This window comes from Pleurodeles waltl, chromosome 4_1 (genome assembly GCF_031143425.1).
Source record: "Pleurodeles waltl isolate 20211129_DDA chromosome 4_1, aPleWal1.hap1.20221129, whole genome shotgun sequence".
In the NCBI taxonomy this organism is placed as follows: domain Eukaryota; kingdom Metazoa; phylum Chordata; class Amphibia; order Caudata; family Salamandridae; genus Pleurodeles; species Pleurodeles waltl.
The window spans coordinates 515,676,841-515,697,491 of record NC_090442.1 but is presented as its reverse complement, the minus strand read 5'-3'; the positions used below and the strand labels follow the sequence as shown (position 1 = coordinate 515,697,491).

The 20,651-nt window shown below is 43.7% G+C and overlaps 1 protein-coding gene and 1 pseudogene across 1 annotated transcript in view; one reads left to right on the top strand and one right to left on the bottom strand.

Moving 5' to 3' along the window:
• TWF1 (twinfilin actin binding protein 1) overlaps positions 1 to 20,651 on the bottom strand; it is a 173,444-nt gene that overhangs the window by 88,333 nt on the left and 64,460 nt on the right. Inside the window, exon 5 of the mRNA XM_069228826.1 lies at positions 7,435 to 7,539. Coding sequence (XP_069084927.1) covers positions 7,435 to 7,539 — 105 coding nt within the window. The remainder of the gene's footprint in view (positions 1 to 7,434; positions 7,540 to 20,651) is intronic.
• On the top strand, positions 4,424 to 5,381 carry LOC138288386 (serine/threonine-protein phosphatase 6 catalytic subunit pseudogene; annotated as a pseudogene).

The window sequence follows — 20,651 nt, the reverse complement described above, 5'->3', positions numbered from 1 at the left end:
TTGCGCTTATAAAATGTAATAAGCTAATTCCAATGTTTCCTATTGGAGAGATATGCCATGCTGGGTAGAGTTTTGTACAATTAAAAGAAGATGTCAAACTTTTTAAATACACTGCACCCTGCCCTTGGGGCTGCTTAGGGCCTACCATAGTATATGTACATATGTACTAAACAGGAGGACTTTGTCCTAGCAAAGGGTTTACTTTGCCAGGTCGAAATGGCAGTTTAAAACTGCACACAGGTTCTGTAGCGACAGGCCTGAGACATGTTTAAAATGCTACTTACGTGGCTGGCACAATTAGTGCTGCAAGCCCACTAGTAGCATTTAGCTTACAGGCCCTGGGCATGTGTTGTGCACTTTACTAGGCACTTATAAGTAAATTAGATATGCCAGTTGGGGATCAGCCAATGTCATCATGTTTAGGGAAAAGAGCACAAGCACTTTAGCACGTGTTAGCAGGGGTAAAGGGCACAGAATCCTAAAGCCAACAAAATCAAAGTCAGCAAAAACAGGAGTTATAAAGGCAAAAAGAAGTCAGGGAAACCACTCCAAGGACGACAGGTCTAACAGGGTATATAAGCAGAAAATTCCAAGACTATGTCAAAGGGAGTGTTATAAATAGCATTCCCAGTTAAACAAGCACTGGAAAAGCCAAAAGGTCTGGCCTTGATATGCTAGTGTAGTGACTATGTTCTTTTTTTTCTACATTTGTTTATTGTGAGCATATGCCACACAAAAAAGAAAAATAAACAAGGTGCTACTAACATGGCTTCTTTACTTGTGTTTTTTTGTTAACACAAACCTTTTGGCTGTACCATACGTTTTACTATTATTTTCTGTGAAGACCTCATCACCTAATCAAACACTCGAGACTCAGGCGGTCAGAATGTCACTCTAGCACTTTATAACAGCTACTTAAAAATGGAAACATGAAATATACCACTGTCTAACTGGGCCCTTGAACTGCAGGCAAAACAAATACTTACTTTTTAAGTAGTATACAGTCATAAAATTATAAAGCACACTTCGAAAGAGCTTTGTCTTCAAACAAAACATAACTATTGTTGGCATATATGAGCAATACGCACACGCTTTCTGCAGTCACTCAAAGTGAAGGGAGCCAACTGCTAAAGTGGGTGGACCCATTGTCCCAAACTTTATGCTATGCTGAATCGAAGCAGAATGTGAATGACAATTCAACAGACCAATGGAAAAAGCCTGCTGATCAAAAACCCCGCTATGTATGCACATTAGTTATGATTTTTGGGAAAACAATAGCCTTGTGAGACAGCTAAGGCTGTCTCAAATGCCAGATCACAAATTGTGGTCAGAATAACATTTAACCCACACCAATGCAATTTTATACTATTTATTACATTTCAAAGCTGTATAATGAAATTTCTTCAGGTAGCAGGTAAACCTCCCAGATAAAATATCATTTTAATTAAGATAACGCCCCGGCTTAACGTTTGTTCGTCAGTGCCAAAGGGGAAAATTCACTTGTTTGGAGCTATGTGTATACAGATGGCATAATATTTAAATTGCAATAAGAAAGGGTGTCGAGAATGACAACCTCTACTTTGCAAAACCGAGACATGGCAAAAGTTCGAATATGCACTAGGTAACTTTGAATTATTAGCATAATTGTCATGCACCAGATGATGCATTTCCCACATACACTGAATTCAAACTGAAGTTTTGTGTTCAAATGGGCATTCCTGGCTTTTTACAACGAATACCTGTCACCACAAACACATCATGCATGTCTGAAACACAGGTGTGTGAGGTCACCAAGGGTCATGTATTTTCTTTGGAACAATAGTACCGGTGAATGAGGATCACAGAGAATGGAAACAAGCCATTGAATACAAACATCGTTTTTTCAAGGCATACGTTTACTGTTTCTGAAAAGAAATACGAAACTGCGTTTTGAAATACACACTAAATCAGGCACGCATTATCAATTGGCATAGGACAAGCTCCAGAGTTATACTCTTTCTGGACACTGCGAAATGAACAAACGTTTAGTCCGTGGCAGGATACCCCAGAAGTGATGTTGTATCATATTAGCATCATGTGTAAACCACATTTTATGCTGCGTATGGCCCTCTAATGTTTAGGCGTCTGAGTGCCATTTACAATGTTAAAGTTAATGTTAGATTCTGCTATTCCTCCCCGAGGCTTCTTGAATTTAAAATAATATCCCACCTGCATCACCTGAGGTCTCATTTGTATTACCCGGGGAAAAACACACGACGTTGTAATCCGGGGCTATGAAGAGACTTTACTGATTTAGTAATGGCCCCATTCATATGGCAGAACCCTGTGGTCAGTTAGCACTAATCAGGGCATGGAGCATGAAGGCTGACTGGGGGTCAGTCATGAAACTTTAGGGGCATCTAGGACAGGGGAGGAAGGCCACGCGGACCAGGCAACATGGGCTAATGGACGACAGACTCTGAAAGGAGATTTGAGGCATAAGGCAGGAATGAAGCCAGCAGGGGGAAGAACAGAAAGGGTAAGAGGGTGAAGAAATAGTGAACAGAAAGTTAAAGATGGCAGGTGGAGAGAGAGAAGTCAGCAGTGACGGGGTCAATAGTGTCCTACAAATTAGGTTAAAAGAGATTAAGTTATTAGTGTAAGCAGCCTTTAATTGTCACCTAATTATTAGTGAGTTTACACATGTTGGCAACAGAGAGGACCTACAGTACTACTGTTTATATTTTAATTTGTGTTGTAATTTATAAACCTGTAGGGTTCACAAGCTATAAAGATGAGTCATAGGGTGAGGCATATCGCTCGTTACTGCTGTGAAAGCACCCCAAACTGGGAAGAGTGGCACCTCTGCATTTTTGTTCAGAGAGAAGTACTCTTCACAACTTGTTTTGCTGTTACCTCTTTAAAGACTGGATCTCTAAACAAACATGGCCACATGCACAAAAGTGGCACATGTCACAGTTTTGAGCCCAGGGTGAGATCAACTATCACAGGAGCATGGTCTGAAGCCACTAGCAGTCTTTAATCAGGAGTGCGTGGGCACTGTTTACTAAGATGAAATCAATTTGATAGTAAGAGCGATGAACATGCAAAAATAAAGTGTAATCTATAGTGTATAAATATAACTCTAACTACATGTCTCATAGACCCAGATCACATAGTGAGCATTTAAGTTTCTTAGGGAATTTTCATGTTATCCACTCATGTCTAGTTTACTGAGTTTGAGTCATACACCGTGGCCACAGTGTACACGACTTGTAGCATCAAGAATTTAGTACCTTTTCATCTTTTATGTCAGTAACTGTCAGAGAAAGGACTCTGTGGAGAAAATAGCTACCTTGTGTTTCAATGTGGTGGAAGAGTAATGCACAATCGGAAGGCCCTGTGCATCATCTTGTTCTTGTCCCATTCAGTGAGCATTGTTTTCGGGAGACAAAGTACATTTTCAATGGGGTATTTAAACCTTCAACATTACCGGAGAGTATTTTTGCCATGTTGGAGCACAGTTGTTTTAAATTAGAGCATAAAAGTACTACTACTATCCTGTGAACCTCAGAATTATGACTATACAAACATTGAGTTGAAGATCATTTCTGCAATAGGACTAAAGGCATTGTAATCTTAAGAGGCTCTTCCCTAATCCTCTTCCTCTGTTTTCCCCCACCGCCAGCCAACACTATGTAAAAACAGTCAACAAAAAAGGCTTTTGACTGAGTCCCTCCGTAAGTCAGAGTATCTTGATGTGATCTGTCCAACCCTCCATGAGGGCTTCCACTACCATGTCTCACTAAATGACACAGCAGACCCAATCACTTCTTGCAATCAGGTATGCAGCTGTAACCACACCTAGGCCTTTTAGTAATTTCCCTAGCAACCTCTCCCCCCCTCAAGTAACAGAAGCTTTTGGTTCTAATTAGACTTGTGCCAGCTCAGACCAGACTAACCACTTAGGGCGCATATAGCAACATCACAAAATAAAAAAAGTTGCCCTAAGTGAGAAGGGTATGCCCAGACGTGGGTCCCATGCTCATTGTACCACTGGATTCAAGTTAGCCTGGCTGATCAAGGAGGATACCCTGAAACTGGTCCCAGGATGCTTGTTTCTACTCTAGGGAGGACCTGGGGTGGCAGTCCAGGCTGGACTGTTCCCATGGGGAACAGGGTCAAGACTGATTTGCATATGGCTGGGTCCAAACTGGGTTGGCATGGTGAGAAAAAGACCAATGGATTAAACCAGATATGTGACTGGAAGTCAGTGTTTGAAAAGTTTCAGCACCCCGTCCATCATCCTTTTGTGTTGATAAAGTTGCCCTAAGTGGGGAGGGTATGCCCAGACGTGGATCTGGTGCTCACTGTGCCACTGGATTCAAGCTAGCCTGGCTGATGATGGGTGATAACCTGAAACCGGTCCCAAGGTGCCTGTCAAAGGAAGTGACGCCAGGCCGCTTCCAGCTTTGGCCTGCAACAGTTCTGTTTTCAGAAGATGGCACCCCTAGACCTGGATAAGTATGTGGAGATTGCGCGACAGTGCAAGTACCTGCCCGAGAACGACCTGAAGCGATTGTGTGACTACGTTTGTGACCTCCTGTTAGAAGAATCTAATGTACAGCCTGTTTCTACACCAGTTACAGTTCGTGGTGACATACATGGACAGTTTTACGACTTTTGTGAATTATTCCCAACTGGAGGCCCAGTCCCCGACATAAACTACATATTTATGGGGGATTTCCTAGACCGCGGTTATTATAGCCTTGAAACCTTTACATATCTTCTTGCGCTGAGGGCTAAATGAACTGATCGTATAACACTCTTAAGAGGGAATCACAAGAGTAGACAAATAAGCCAAGTGTATGGGTTCTACGATGAATGCCAAACAAAATATGGAAATGCAAATGCATGGCGGTACTGCACAAACGTTTTTCGATATGCTCACAGTAGCAGCTTTAATAGATGAGCAGATATTATGTGTACACAGAGGTTTATCACCAGACATCAAGACACTCGACCAGATCCGAACGATTGAACGCAATCAAGAAATTCCTCACAAAGGAGCATTTTGTGACCTTGTGTGGTCTGATCCTGAGGATGTTGATACCTGGGCAATAAGTCCGAGGGGTGAAGGCTGGTTGTTTGTCGCAAAGGTCACAAATGAGTTTGTTCACATCAACAATTTCAAGCTCATCTGCAGAGCACATCAACTGGTGCACGAAGGCTACAAGTTCATGTTCGATGGGAAACTAGTAACAGTGTGGTCTGCTTCCAACTATTGCTACCGTTGTGGGAACATTCCATCAATCATGGTCTTCAAAGACGTAAATACAAGACAGCCAAAGCTGTTCCGCAGCCTTGTCCCTTTCGTCTCCTGTTCCTTGTACTATCCCTAGTCTTTTTTTATTTGTTATTGAGCACTTGCTGCTGAAATGCTGCCTCTTGCCTTTTTTTATTTTTAAATTATCTAAAATATATTGTGACTTATGGTGTTTATAGCAATACTTATTGATTTCCTTTATCCTTCGCCCTTTCCCAGCACATTTGAATGCCTGTGAAATTAAATTGAAGTGGTACAGTATACTTGTGTTTTTATGGTCTTGGGGTGAGTGAAAACATTTCTTTTAAATACGGTCTTTAAAACCTTCAAACCACTCATAACATTTGATCTTGTGTTTTCTTTTCACTTTAAGTACTTTTAAGAAATTTCAGCAGCAAAGGTATTCAATGAAAACAGTGGACTGTACATTTATCGTTGTGCGCATGTCCAAGATGTAAAGCTTAAATATTCTTTTGTGGGACGTTTTAAGTGGATGTAAAATAAAGTGGTCCAATGGCCTGCACCTTTTCTGTTTTTATTTTATTTTTTAAATATCAACTGAATTACAGAAAAAAGATACAGCAGTTGCATTTGTACATTATAATAATTGTACTGATCTCTTATTTCTTCAGATTATTTGTATTTTATTAAAGTAAATATCTTAAATGAAACTCATATAGGTTCAATATCAAAAAATAAAAAGATATGCATTTTGAAAAAAACATTAAAAAAAAAAAAACTGGTCCTTAGATGCTTGCTTCTGGTCCAGGGAGGACCTGGCCTGGCAGTTTGGGCTGGACTGTTCCCATGGGGAACAGGATCAAAGCTGATTTGCATATAGCTGGGTCCAAACCGGGGTGGCATGGTGAGCAAAAGAATGATGGATTCAGTGAGTGGGTGAAAAGTTTCAGCACTCCGTCCATCCTCCTTTTGTGATGCTAAAATTACCTGCCACCAGGCAAGCAAGCCAGTGGGACAGTGTTCACAATCAGCAGGACAGCTTGTTCTGGGTAAGTTCAGCTTCTGAGAGGGAGGGCCACCTTCATCTATTGCACATATTGTACTGTCCTATTGGTAATCAAGCAGGGAACCTGTGGAGTGACTGTGCCTTATCTTGGTATTAGGGTGCGATCTTATGTGGCTTTCAAAGTGTTGTGGAGCACAGTAAAAAGGGAGGTATGTGCAATGTGTGATCTCCTGGAGCTAATTTTTTTATTGTGCCCTTCATCTGCATGGGGCTCTGCATCTCCTAATGGTGCTTATCTATGTGGCAGGGTCCAGCCTTTTCAAGTACCAAGGCCAGGAAGCATCAGTATGCAGGGGGATGTCGTGGAGCATTTAAGGGGGGCAGTCCCATATGCCAGCTCTTCTGGAGGGTACAAGCTGCTAGTATTTCTCTCAGCACAGTCCTGGGAGGTAAATGTTCAGGCTACGCCTTACATAATCTCCTTCCGTGGCCCAAGCCATTTACAGATCAGGCAACCTTGCTGCCGTGGCTCCTCGTCAACTAACCGACTGCTGCTTCATCGAGGATCTGCTGACATCTTGTTGGGCAGTTTCCCAGTTTATGCAGCGTCCATGGAATCTGGTATCATCGTTCCTGGGCACGACTCCTATGTTGTTACAAGTATGTTGGTTGGTGCTACACATGGGGCACTGGGATGTTGCAGTTAGCGGGTCAAATGTGTCAGCATTATCATAGCGGGTCGGATCCGCAGAGAAACGTGTCCATTTATGTCACTATCTTAGCCACCGCTACTACTGCATTCTTAAAATGTAATCATTTTCAAAGTGCAATATCACTTTTCCCTTTATGCAAATCCGTTTAACGTAGCGTTTTCTTTGTTGCGACTACAACGGGATTTTCTCTAGTTTTACCCTGTGCGTTAGAAGGTTGCTAAGGCTACAACACTGCCCAGTTTAAACAGACTAGCCAAGATAACATATGAACGTTTTCAACTGTGCCACCTTTGCCTGACTTCATAAAGAAGCATTTACCTGTCTGTTTGTTAAAACAGTGTTCCTGTTAAAAAAGAAGTATCACTAGACATGATTAAGGAGACGTCAATATTATTCAAGGGCTGGAAGGAAAAATGCATTCTAAGGTTGCATCCATGAGTGTACAGTACCTCGTTAATCTTAATTTGCCTTAGTTCCTCTTCTGCTGTGGTGAGGGGAGCTGGGGATGATTCCGAGGCCAAGTATTTTTTGTATCCACTCAGGGTAACATCATCCTGCATGTAAACATAACCATTTTAAGCATTTCAGCAATATTCCCAAAGGCACACAAAAGAAAACTAAAATGGAAAACGATTGCACTTAGATTTTACATTTGTATTTTTAGTAATTACTTATTCTGGTCATTTCAGCTAAACACACTTTACATAGAACATGGCAGACTAAATATAGAAAGATGTATATTGACGGTGGATCTTCGTCAACCACGGAGGTAGTTTGCTCGTTCCTGACCGGGCTCCCACACCCACGTCTCACCCGTTTCCAGAGACTGCATGAACCTATCAATGTCCCTGAGATCAAACTGGCCATCCACATCCTAGTCAGAAATGAGACTCCCGGCCTTGACCGCCTTCCAAATGAGTATTACAGTGCCTTTGCTTTGCTTCTTTCTCCTACGCTAGCTGAGATGTATGATGAAGCTCTCTGAGTTAGGCGACTACCCTCAACCCTGTGAAAGTCCCTATTGGTATGTATATTTAAGGGCCATCAGAATCCCGACCCTCCTGGCATCTTATAGGCCGATTGCCATGTTAGGAGCCAACTGCAAGATCCTGGGGAAAATCCTGGCTGAACGATATGCCCAAATCCTACCGTCTTTAGTACACCCTGACCAAAATGGCTTTGTGCCGTGGTGCAACACCTGGCACAACATACTCTGCCTGCTTCAACTGACGGACCAAGCTGCCTCATACTTGACCTAGCTAGACTTGGCTTTCGATAAGGTGGATTGGGCCTACCTTTTCAAGTTGTTAGTCGCAATGGGGACAGGTGAACATCTCTGAGCCTACACACTGCTGCTCTACACTGACCCTACCTACATGGTCAATCTGGGCTGGCTGATCTCACCGTCCTTCTCTGTGAGAAGGGGCATAGGACAGGTCTGCCCCCTCTGCCCCTTATTGTTCATGCTAGTGATGGAACTTCTTGCTGCTAGACTTCTCCTGGAGGGAGTGGTCTGGGTGATACCCTTAGGTGGCGTGACCCATGCAGTTTCCCTTATACCACACTGCAATCGTTCACGTGCACTGCTGACCGAGTAAACTGGCCCAAATGGTGCACATTCCCTTTAACTGGTAACCTGCCCCTTCTTGAGGTGCGTCTGGGGGTTGGGGGGAAAACGCTGCTAGACTGGAAGGGCAACACCATTGGCTACCTCCAGGTGCACCTTTACCACTATCCCACTATCCTCCTTGAGGGAAAACTCAGGAGAGCTTTCACATACTTGAACTTGCAGGTACAATTTTGGAAGGTACTCCCCTTAGCTGCAACTGGCAAAATAGCCCTGTCCAAAATGATTGTTCTCCAATACCTTCTTTATTATTTCACCAATCTAACTGGTGTTCCCCCATTGCTTTTTCTGTGACCCAGACACAATGCTTGGAAAGCTTATCTGGGGTGCTAAACTCAATCTCATTGCATTACACAAACTGCAGTTACCAGAGGGCAGGAACGGCCTGGGTGCACCCTCATTTGAGACCTACTAGTAGGCTGCTCAGCTCCAGTGAGTCTCGTGATGGCTTGCAGAATGCCACTTAGCTGAAACATGTGCAGAATCTGGCCCACCTCTTTCGGTGCTCCAGAATTTCCTTCTGCCCAGGGCCATCCCTCAGACCCTGCAGTTTGCACAGGTCACAATTGCTTGCAGGTGTCTCAAGAGAGTAGCTTACCTTACTCGACACGTCCCACCTTATGCTCCGGCATCCCCCCCACCCTGGTTTCCACTTCTCGGCAGACCTAGCACACTGGCTTGCCTGCTCTCTGTCAACAGTCTGCAACTTCCTTGCTGATGGCCATTTCCTCTCCCTCGACCAACTCATTCATTATTACGCCCTTCCCAGGGGTCAATACCCGACATACCACCAAGTGGGACACACGTTACCCTTTGGTCCTTTGTGGAGAAGGAGCCCCAAACCCACTCTGTATTGCAGACTCAACTACATATGAGAACAGGTCGTCATGTTATTACCTGGCTATACAGGGCACTGAGGGGACAAACAGGGGTCCTACTGATGACACTGAGAGACGAATGAGAGACTAACTACGGGTGAGTGCTACACGACGCTGAGTGGGACAAGGCACTCGAATTCCCACATCACATTTCCCAGTATGCATGCTTCAAAAACATACAGTTCACAGTCCTACACAGGGCATACTTAACAACTGAACAGCTCAATCGGTATTTCTCTGCACCATCAGCAGATCTTAGGCATATGCTATGGTCATGAGAAGCTCTTCCCATACAGTGGCATTCGGTTCACACTACACTCCAAGAAGTAACATAACTTCCCGACATTTACACATGGGAGACCAGTATCGTCGGCATCTTGAAAAGTGGGAAACACACAGCGGTGACAGCATGCTTCACTAGCCTCACTCTCTTCCTCACCAAGAGAACCGTCATGCTACACTGGAGATCGAATCAGGCCCCTGCATCTGGGGCCTGGTATAGGACACTGTGGCACAGGGGGAGGGCTGAAGGAAATGCCCTACACTACGAGGAAGTCCTTCATCTCTGCAGGTGGCAAATCTCGCCTGCCTGGGACACCCTTCTTGACCAATTTGTTCAGCTAGTTTGAAACAATGACTTACCCCTGTGAACCCCAGATTGCTGGCTCCTCACCTGGGCCCTCTTTGCCCCAGGCACTACCATTTTGTCCTCTTCTGCAACTCACCCTTTCTTGACAATGGTAGGGTGACTCAATGGTAGGGGGACTGAACCACTCCCCATTGCCCCTGGTAGGCCCCCTCCACAACTTCAACTTAGCTAACTCAGTACGTCTGTCACACCCTGTACACTTACACACACGCTCCACCTAGTAGCGCCCTGGTTCCATTCCAACTCCCTCTTCTTTTTCTCTCTGAGTTTATGTATGAGCCCCTCACTACTAAAAGTTTAGGCAATGCAATGAACAGAGTTATTATGGACTGTTTATCTCCTTGTGTTGTTTTTTGTGTCGCTCTCCTGATCGTCAGACGCCCCCATATCTTACATCTGTCTGCCGAGGTTATTACTCTAACTTGCAGATTGTACACCATATGGGCTGTTCATATCAATGTTACTGTTCAATGAAAAACCCTAATAAAAACACTTGGGGAAAAAAAATAAAGATAGTGGATCTTTTAATCAGTTATATCAAGAGTGTGAAGTGCAGTGCTTAATTTGTAGAAGAATAAGTGCTGGTGCCTAAAGCCCTGCCCTCAAGACCACGGCCGGCACAGCATCCCAATGCTGAGTAGTCTGGAATCCATCTCATGCATCTTTAAGGGTCTACCACACACTTCCTGCCCTTTTATCTCACTCTTGCAGGTTACTGCTTTCTCCCTTTGTGACAGTTTTGCCGTCGTTCCCTTTCTCCTTCTTTCCCCTATGTATGTTTTTCCTCTCCTGCTGTAGATCAAAGGCCCTTGAGGCAAAGTAAGTGCCGGTCCTCAAAAATAAAAGTACCGGTGGCCCCACCAGCAACCGCTGGCTCACACTAAACACTGGTGAGGTGATACAAACATATAAAAAATGCTCAGTAAGATCATGGAACTAAAGGGACCTAACAAAGTTAGTTTCCCAGATGACTCCTAGTGAATGGGACACATTGTTTCCAGTTCTGTGGTTTTTGTTAACAAATCAGCCCTTTTACAAATGCTATTCTTGGTTCAGTGCAAATGAATTAACATAACTAACAAACCTAAAAGCAACAACTTTTAAAAGAAAACTTCAAGCCTGGAAAACATATCCCAATGATAAGGAGTAATTTCGTAAGCTTATCGTCAGAGCCGCTCTCTGGAAGGTACATGTAGTTGTAGGATATGATTTTTGAGGAATGGTTTGAACACATGCAAGGAGTGGATCTTCCGGAGGTCAAATGGCTGAGTGTTAAAGAATCAATAAGCTGAATATGGATGTGGCCCTGGGACGTTTTCGGTGAGAGGTGTGGGTAGCTGAAGCTGTACTAGGATAGTCCCTGTCAGACAGTGGCACAACGAAACTTGAGGGCCTCCCCTCCAGACACAGTCAGGAACCCAGTCAGTGTACTGTGGTGAGGTGACGTCCTGGAGTTCGGAGGGCCCCCGCACTGCTGGGGCTAATGTTACGCTACTGCTGTCAGATAAGGAGGCACAGCCAGGATGAACTTGCACATCAACATGATGAGTTTGAGCAAGTAGGCTTTACACTGTCAGCCATCATGCTTATAATATGTGAGAAAATTTACTTAGGCTCAATTGAGCTCATGTGGCAATATAGGCACATTGCTAGACAGAAGTCGGCCCAAATTCATGGTACATGGGGTAGGACTTGCTTGTGCACCCGGGGGCTAGCTTTCTTTTTTGACCGTGGGCTACTATGTTGTTTGTCCACTTATGTCCCTGCCTTAAGCCCCCTGCTGTTTTGCAGAAATCCTGGGGCCAGCTTGCAAAAGAAGACTCTGCTGAAGGGAGCTATAGTTTTAGAGGGCCTGGCAAGCACTGGAAAGGACAGAACACGTATTTGTATCTGAAGTTACAAGAGTCCCTACATGCTATGTCCTCAAGACATCAAGAAACACACAGATGCAGGATGCTTTGCAAGAGGAGCTTTGAGGGCAGTTGTGAAGTGAATGTTGGGTGTTAATTTAATTTATATCATTCCATTTTTGATTAATCTGTTGGTCACATTCTGGTCTCTGTTGCGCTGCATTGTAGAAGTTTCTCTGACACCCTAATGTTATAAGCAGAAGCAGAAGCAAAGCAAAACTTTTTCAAGAACTGCAATCAAACACAGGTTGGGCCAGAAGAGAGAAATGATAGAGATACTGAGAAGCAGCACTCTATTTTGTACTGCAATCGCATGGAATTGGCTATTTACAAAGTGTTACAAACCATTCTATTTCGAGGACAAGGATGAATTCTACCAACACTTATGCAACAATTTCAAACTCCAAACAAACTGACACCAGGACACAGGGAACGGAACGTGACAGACATGCGAGCACCAAAGACAATAACAACCAACCTGTAACAATCAGTTAAAACTGTATAACATTTTAAAATTCCTCCAGTTCTCCCACAGCAACTCATAAAAAAAAACACAGGGGCAGAAAAAATATCACACCAACTCCGAGTGAAAACAAATTGTGAAAAAGGAGGAAGACAAAAGAAAAAAGTATAATTGTCAAGGAGGTGCAGCAGAAGACATGAAGAAGGTTGAACAATTTTAACTATGTTTTTGCAGAGATTTTGGAGAGAACAAAACAAAGAATGCTGTCTTAGCTGGACAGCGTAGTATAGAAATAAGTTATGAAAAATTCTAAAAGGGATGGACTAAAAAAAAAATTAAAAAAAATAAAAATAAAAACTTGCTACCCTGGGAAGGTTAGAAAAGTTTGCAAAGGAGAAAATGAGGAAAATGTATCCTGGCAAATAATAACTTATCTTTAGAAATAGGAGATCTAATGTGGCCAACTTAAGAAAGAGTGGAAAAAGTACAATGGACAGGACATCCACACATGGGAATAGGTTGTAATGAGAAATATTAAAACAAAATTAAGAACTAAGGGCCAGATGTAGCAAAGGTTTTTCCCCATTCTGTGTCTATGGGAAAAAGTGTTTGTACATACGGCCCTAAAACTCTAATAGATGAGTAAACAGTAAATTAATTTTAACAGTAAACATTTTATAACTTGTAAAACTATTTTTTTTAAATGAGGTTGACCCTCTTCGCACGCTTTAATTGCTCACAGGGACTCAACCCCCCCCCCCCCCACCAAGCCGAATTCCAATATAAATGGGAGGGGGCGCACAGCACCCCTCCCCCTAGATCAAGTCTTATTTGTAGGTGGGTGACCCAGTGCACACCTGGGGCACCACCAAGAAGCAAGTTGGAGGCCACCATGGGGAGCTCCAGGGGCCTGTCAGCCCCAGCCAGCTGCTTCTGTATGCTCCTGCTCGGTGGAAGCAAAGTGTGTTTCCCTGCCTGCAGGAGCGCAGGCAGGGGAACAGAAATCTGATCCCACCGAGCAGAGCATTTTAAAACCTCTCACAGAAGGAGAGCAGCGTCCCAGCATTCCCCCCCAACCCCTTGCCCAACGACCCATTATCCCCACCCCCCTCCCCTGGTCACTATCCCAAACAATGGTGTCTCAAAGTTGCTAAAGAGCCTGTGCTTTCTGTTTTTGAAAATTTTGCTGTGGAATCACGGACCCTCCACAAATTTGTGCCAATTTTTTTTTTAAATATCTTTTTTGCTCCAGGTGTAGAGGGGCGGGGGGTCTGGGTATCCCTTCCCTGCACTCTTATGTCTTTTTGTCACTTTTATTTTTTAAGGACTCTGGACTGAGTCTTAATACGGCTGCCGCCACATTGTTTTGATGTGGTGGCAGCCAATTAGATCTCTCAGTGAGATCTGTTGGCCCATGGATCAATCTAAATGAGTTCTTTGAGCAATTTGAATGATACTAGTGGGCCTGCAGTTCTGACTGTGCCACCCACAGAAGTAGCCTTTCAAACTTGTCTCAGGACTGCCACTGCAGTGACTGCGTGCACAGTTTACTCCCACCTTAACTTAGCAATTGAAACTGCTTGCCAAGACCTAAACTGCCTTTTGACTATACCTAGGTCACTCCTAAGGTAGTCCCTGGATAGCTCTATGGGCAGGGTGCTGTGTATGTAAAAGGTAGGGCATGTACTTTCATGTTTTACATGTCCTAGTAGTGACAAACAGCCTATTTTGTTTTTCCACTACTGTGAGGGCTGCTCTTCTCATAGGTCAGCATTTGGAATACCCTTATGTACTTTTAAGTGGTAATTTCTGATCTGAAAGGAGTAGCATGAGCATGTGTGATATGTTTAGAGTGGTAGCGAGAAAACCTGATTACTGGTGTAGTTGGACCTTACACTACTATTTTAGAAATGCCACTTTTAGAAAGTGGGCATTTCTCTTTGCTTATAACTCTAGTGTTTTGCAGCCCAACTCAAATTCACGTCTGTGGCAGAGTGACAGCTACATTTTTTGTTCATACTTTCCAGAGAGCCACAACACAGGTGGGGCTGGTTGTGACAAGAGAGGCCTCTGCATCCATCTGCATACTGATAATCACCCTGGACACCTTACATGTCAATAGGCTGTGTCTTGTCTCACACAATGGACTGATTATCTATACCGATGTCTGGAGACAGGGCTGGGTTGGAAGGAGGTTGTGTTTCACTTGAAAGGGTTTCTTCGAAGTCACCCCCTGAAAAAAGACTGCAGACCCCATGATTGTGGAGCACTTTTGAAACTGGGACTGAACCTCTGTCAAAGGGATTGATGTGCTGCTCAAAGAACTCATTTAGATAGCTCTTCTGTTTTTTGTTGCCCTACTGACTGCTACTTGCTAGGTAGCCTAAAGGACTCAATGGGTTGTTTTTCTGTTTGTTGACCTACTGCCAGCTGTTCCCTGACTTTGGGTGCACTTAGTCCTACTGGGTTGCTAGGAAGAATCGCCAGAAAGCTTACTTGCTTTATTGTGCTGGCCTGCCTGCCTCTTCGTGCCCCGAGGTGCATCCCAAGGAGCCCAGAGTGTGGGGAGCACTTTCTCTTGCTCCTTGGCTTCCCCTGCAATTGAGTGCATGGTGAGCACTTAATTTTTCTATTTATTGTTACACCCATGACAGCACATATCGAGCTCTTCAGCTCATTTTGAGCATTCCAACTACTGTAACCAGCGCATGCTGAAGAGCTTCGCCTTTATGATAACAGTGCATGGCCCCAGTGTTTGGTGCTTCCCTGAGCCCTGCTACATGCCTGGATTTCAAGAGGAGCAGCTGGTGTATTACGGCAAATGTGGCCACCGCCGGTGAGGGGACCGCAGCATACAACGCCTAAAAGGTGAAAGTGCCATACAGTGGCACCATCTTCATGATGGGGGAAACACGTCTGCCGGCCATGTGGATCCCCCCAGTGGGGACCCCTTCTACAGAGAAGCCGCTCTAGCGGAGACTAACATTGCCTGTGTGAAATCCCACTCAACGCAGCCCCCTCTTGCAAGGAAAATGCCCAATGGCTGCTGAAGATCCCTAAGACCCAGCTCAAAGAGCCTCAGCATGACACCAGAGACAGTCTTATCTTCACCGGGTGGAACAGAAGCAGTCTCAGTGAGTTGCTGGCCCCTTTGCTTTTAACTGGAGCGAGCCCACTGACCATGTTGTGCTGGGGGGTGGCCCCACTGTGCTCCTCACAAGTGGGGATACTGCCATTACTAGGTGTGGACACACTGAGGTCAGAGGGGCCTTCCTTGAATCTCCTGCCATTACTTCGCCTCGTTTCACCGAGCAGCAGCTGACTTTCTTTGGGACCCGGATGACAGGGAGGACCAAAGAGGCCTCCCCCCATGATTTCACAGGTTTGTGTCTCCCCCCTGTTTTCCACACATGCTTGGGGGTACTTGATGCACAGAAACTGGGTGTGAGCATGACAGGGTAAGACCTCAACGGAGGCCCCATTTTAGCATTCTACAAATTACTGCATGATATCTAATAGGAGCCCCAGAACCACTGTGCCCTAGCCTTTTGTGCCGATTCATGTGTTCTGGCCTAAGAGACTGCATGTCCATGCCTTAAATCTGCACTAGGATCCTAACAGGTGTTGTGATTCTTGCACTGCCAGCATTTATATAATATGTGAAGTATTGATTACTCACATGTTTTTATTCTATGAACTGCTGCATTTCATGCCCTGTTCCAATGTATGTCGTTTTGAGTTGCCTTGTAAGGATAATGAGTATAATCTCAGAATTGGCATAATCTGCACAGTATTCATGATTCATGTCATTCTGTATTTGTAATATGTACAATATATGATATATTTTTTTTAAAAGCCTATATGGAGTCTCTTTTGTGGTATGTTCATTGCGTTTCTGGTGCGAGTGTGTTTTGCGCAAACGCTTTACACATTGCCTCTGGGGATAAGCCTGACTGCTGTGTCGGGCTACAAGGGGGTGAGCACAGGTTATCTCTGGTGTGTCACATACTTGCCCTGACTAGAGTGGTGGGTTCTGCCTGGCTTAGGGGCATACCCTAGCCAACCAGAAACCGCATTGGTAACAGATACTTTGCAACATCTTAAAATATTTCAGGTTTAAGTTAGAAATTATTTTTAAAGACAACATGTAAAACATATTTTTAAGTTCCTATGGTTATATTAAATGTTACTTCAAAACTCTCCCTTAACTCGGCAAAAAAAAAAAGAATAAAACACAGTTTGTTTATTTCTTTTGGGATGGAGTCTCAATTTATTGAAACCGTGGGTTATGCAATGCATTAAACATTGAAAATACTCAGACCAGCAGGTGTCCAAGACTGTTTAAATTGAAATAATTAAGGCTGCTCTGAATGTTATAGTCAGGACGAACCCTATGGGCCTCCACACCTAGAATAAAATCTAAAAACACTATAGGGCATACGAATCAAACGAAGTAATTTGATAACTCTAATTGTGTACACAAAAAAATCAAAGCACATTAACACAAATCTATTGACATAATAATTAAACTAACTTGTTTAATCAGCAAATATCCCATTACGTAAGACTAATCACAGGGTTCATTTGCATTAAAGAGCAAACAACTAATTGAGAGTGGAGGATGTGAATAGCGAAACCAAGGGATTTTCAGAATGTTGTTGCTACAAAAAGAAATGCGCACAGTCAATAAGTAGCATAGAAAACAGAGATGACTGATTAGATTGTGCAGTGAAATAGAAGATATACTTTTTAAACAGGACAAACAAGCAGAGCAATGAAACACATAAAACATGCAAATGCAAATCTGCAAATTTCCCAAAAGCATGATCTATCTCAAATGTGTGATACTGTAAGAAGCAGATCATGATACAGCATCAATTTTTTCAAGGGTCACTTTCAAAGTCTTATGGCTGGGCACTGGCATCTGGCGTTAATGGGTGAGGGGGTGTTGACCGACTAGCATCGGGGAGGAGATAAAAGGGACAGAATGTACACCATGGAGTAGCTTCAAATGAAGTGCTCACTGCTTCGTGCTGATTACAAATTATTTTTTTATTTTGTATTCTTTTGGAGGCAGGGGTGATGTCGGAGTCTCTTGCGAATGAGCTGGCTGGGCAAGGACTATTGCTCGCCCTCGAGGCACAAACGAGGACAGTGATGTCAGCCTGATGGGAGTGGCCGCACAAAGCGGCAATGGTTAGATTTTAAATGGCGCTCCTATGTTGTGGCCCAGGTGGTTTCAGCAGAGCGCTTTTCAAATAAAGGACAAAGGGTACGGAGCAGAGACAGTCAATATGACGCAGTGGCCTGGGTGACAACTGAAACCCTCACTTCGCCTCAGCACTACTAGTCAGGCTTCCTAGTTGGATATGGAAGCTGTGGAAGAGTAGGGCTGTGCAGCTCCTATTTCAGGGATAATCAGAACGCAGCAGGTGTGCTGTAGTCCACGCGTTGGCTGTTTATTACTTAGGACAACATCGGCACCTGCTCAAAGTACCTACAGCAATCACAGCATTGCGGATTGCTGCCAGGCTAGGGTCATGTGACAACTGGCAGATAAAATCAGCTGCCCTACGAGTGAGCACCCGGTGTTATTTCGTGTTTTGTAAGGCTCAGAAAGACTGTTGTGTGTTATAAGCTAAGACACCTGTTGGTGGGCGTCTTACAAAGTAGAAATGTGGCTTTTTCTTTTTTTTTTTTTTTTTGGTAGAAATGTGGCTCTTAAGACCCCCCAGTGGTTCATTTGGAAAGAAGTGCTTACTCGACTTGTAACCTTGACCAATACGACCGGAGATGGTTCCGGGCTTTGCCACTTTGGATGCTGCGCTGAATGCATCCATTAGGCAGATAAGAGTGAAATTACTGTGTGCGCATAGTAAGGTTCCTGACGCATTGTTTTCTCCAGAAATTATGTGTCATGTTGGTCTTCCTGTAGAAACATACCTTCTCAAGAAAGCCCTAACCAGTTTCATGGATCTGTGTTCTTTCAACCAAAAAATGTGAAATGTTACTTTTAAACATGATAAGAATTCTTTAGAATTCCAAATTGTTTACTTCTTCCACAGAGAAGCGTGTCTCCTAAGTACATCAGTTTAGATTACACAATTAACTGGCGTTTATTTAAAGTGATTGGTTTTAACCATAAATTTAAAAACGTTCATACTTTTCCAGCCCCCACCATAATGACAATGGCACTGGTGCACTAAGTGGCAAGTCAATTGTCAAGTGCCGCCTGTTTGTGGCCTAGATTCTTATTATAGACTAGACTGTTTTGTAGAGCACGCATCCTGAAGACATGTATCAGAAGCGCTTTCACATGTGATAATGAAGAAAAAAGGAGTATTAGACCTGACAGCCTTAGGATGGTAATCCCCCAACTTTTTGCCTGCCTCCCTCCACTTTTCTGACACTGTTTTTTCTGGTTTTAGGACTCTGCGCACTTTACCACTGCTAACCAGTGCTAAAGTGCATATGCTCTCTCCCTCCAAAAATGGTAACATTGGTTCGTACCCAATTGGCATATCTGATTTACTTGCAAGTCGCTAGTAAAGTGCACTACATGTGCCCAGGGCCTGTAAATTGAATGCTATTAGTGGGCCTGCTGCACTGGTTGTGCCACCCGCATAAGTAGCCCCTTAAAAATTTCTCAGGCCTGCCGTTGCAAGGCCTGTGTGTGCAGTTTCACTGCCACTTCGACTTTGCATTTAAAAGTACTTGCCAAGCCCTAAACTACCCTTTTTCTACATATGAACCACCCCTAAGGTAGGCGCTAGATAACCCATAGGGGCAGGGTGCTATGTAGGTAAAAGGCAGGACCTGTTCATGTGTGTTCTATATGTCCTGGTAGTGGAAACTCCTAAATTCATTTTCCACTACCATGAGGCCATCTCCTTTCATAGGAAGCTATCATAGGATAGCATTCGGGCTACCCTTATATACTGTTTGAGTGGTAGATTCTGATAAGAAAGGTGTAACCAGGTCATATTTAGAATGGCCAGAATGGAAACAGAAAATCCTGCTTATTCATGAGGTTGGATTTTGTATTACTATTTTAGAAATTACACTTTTAAGAAAATGAGAATTTCTCTGCACATAAAATCCATCTGTGCCTTACAGTCTGTCTCCAATTCACATCTGGGCTGGGGTGGTTCACAGCTCCCTTGTGCATTTCACCCAGACAACCACAAACACAGGATACTCAATCACACCTTCACTCATCTGCATACTGAATGGGTCTTCCTGGGCTCAGAGGGTGGAGGTTTTCTTGCATTGCCGTTCTCAAGCAAATCCTGTGATAAGGGTGTGATGAGGCCAGGCATTTAGAAATATTTTAAAGGGTACCAGTGGGAGTGTGTGATTCCTCTTGACTGTGTACTCATAATGGTACAAAGTATTCACCATCTCCCTGCTACCCTTAATTCCAAGTATGTCGACTTCATCACACCTCAAACAAGGCAAAATGCATTTGTGATTGCTTAAGGACTTTGAAGAATGTCCTTATTGTTTTCTACCAAAATTATCTTTAAAATGCATCATATAATTTGTACCTCTGTTTCTCAAATTTTCCTAGTAGGGCAACACCCCTGAAACCTTCTTATGTCAGTCATGATCACTTTCCACGCTCGCTAATGTGAACTCTTCTCAAACTTTTAAGCCCCACCACTTTGAAAAGTCACCAGCCACACTGTGGCTGGGCTGAGGGCCATTATTGAAAGGGCTATTAGTCAAAGTCCTATTAGAGTACCACAAACACACATCAGAAGGCTTCAACAGAGCCAAAGGCAAGTAGCAGACTGATACTTGAGGCAAGTATTAGGTTCATAGAGCCTGACTGATGAGAAACCTGTCTAGCTCAAATTTAAAACACTATTCATTATCGATATGACTATTCTTGGATTAGTTCCCAACGACTTAAAATGTTGTCACACTTAGGGAGCATCTTATAATGCACTGATACTGCATTAGCACTTTTGTTCATGGTGAAAGTCAATTATATTTAAGGGGAAAACATACCTGGGGTCTGCCAATTTGCAGAAATAGGAGCAACTCCCAGTCATGCTTTACCATGGAGCTGTAACTGGTGACTAACCAGCTGAAAATAGAGATAAACTGGTGTTTGTGCCTGATATTCTAATTCAG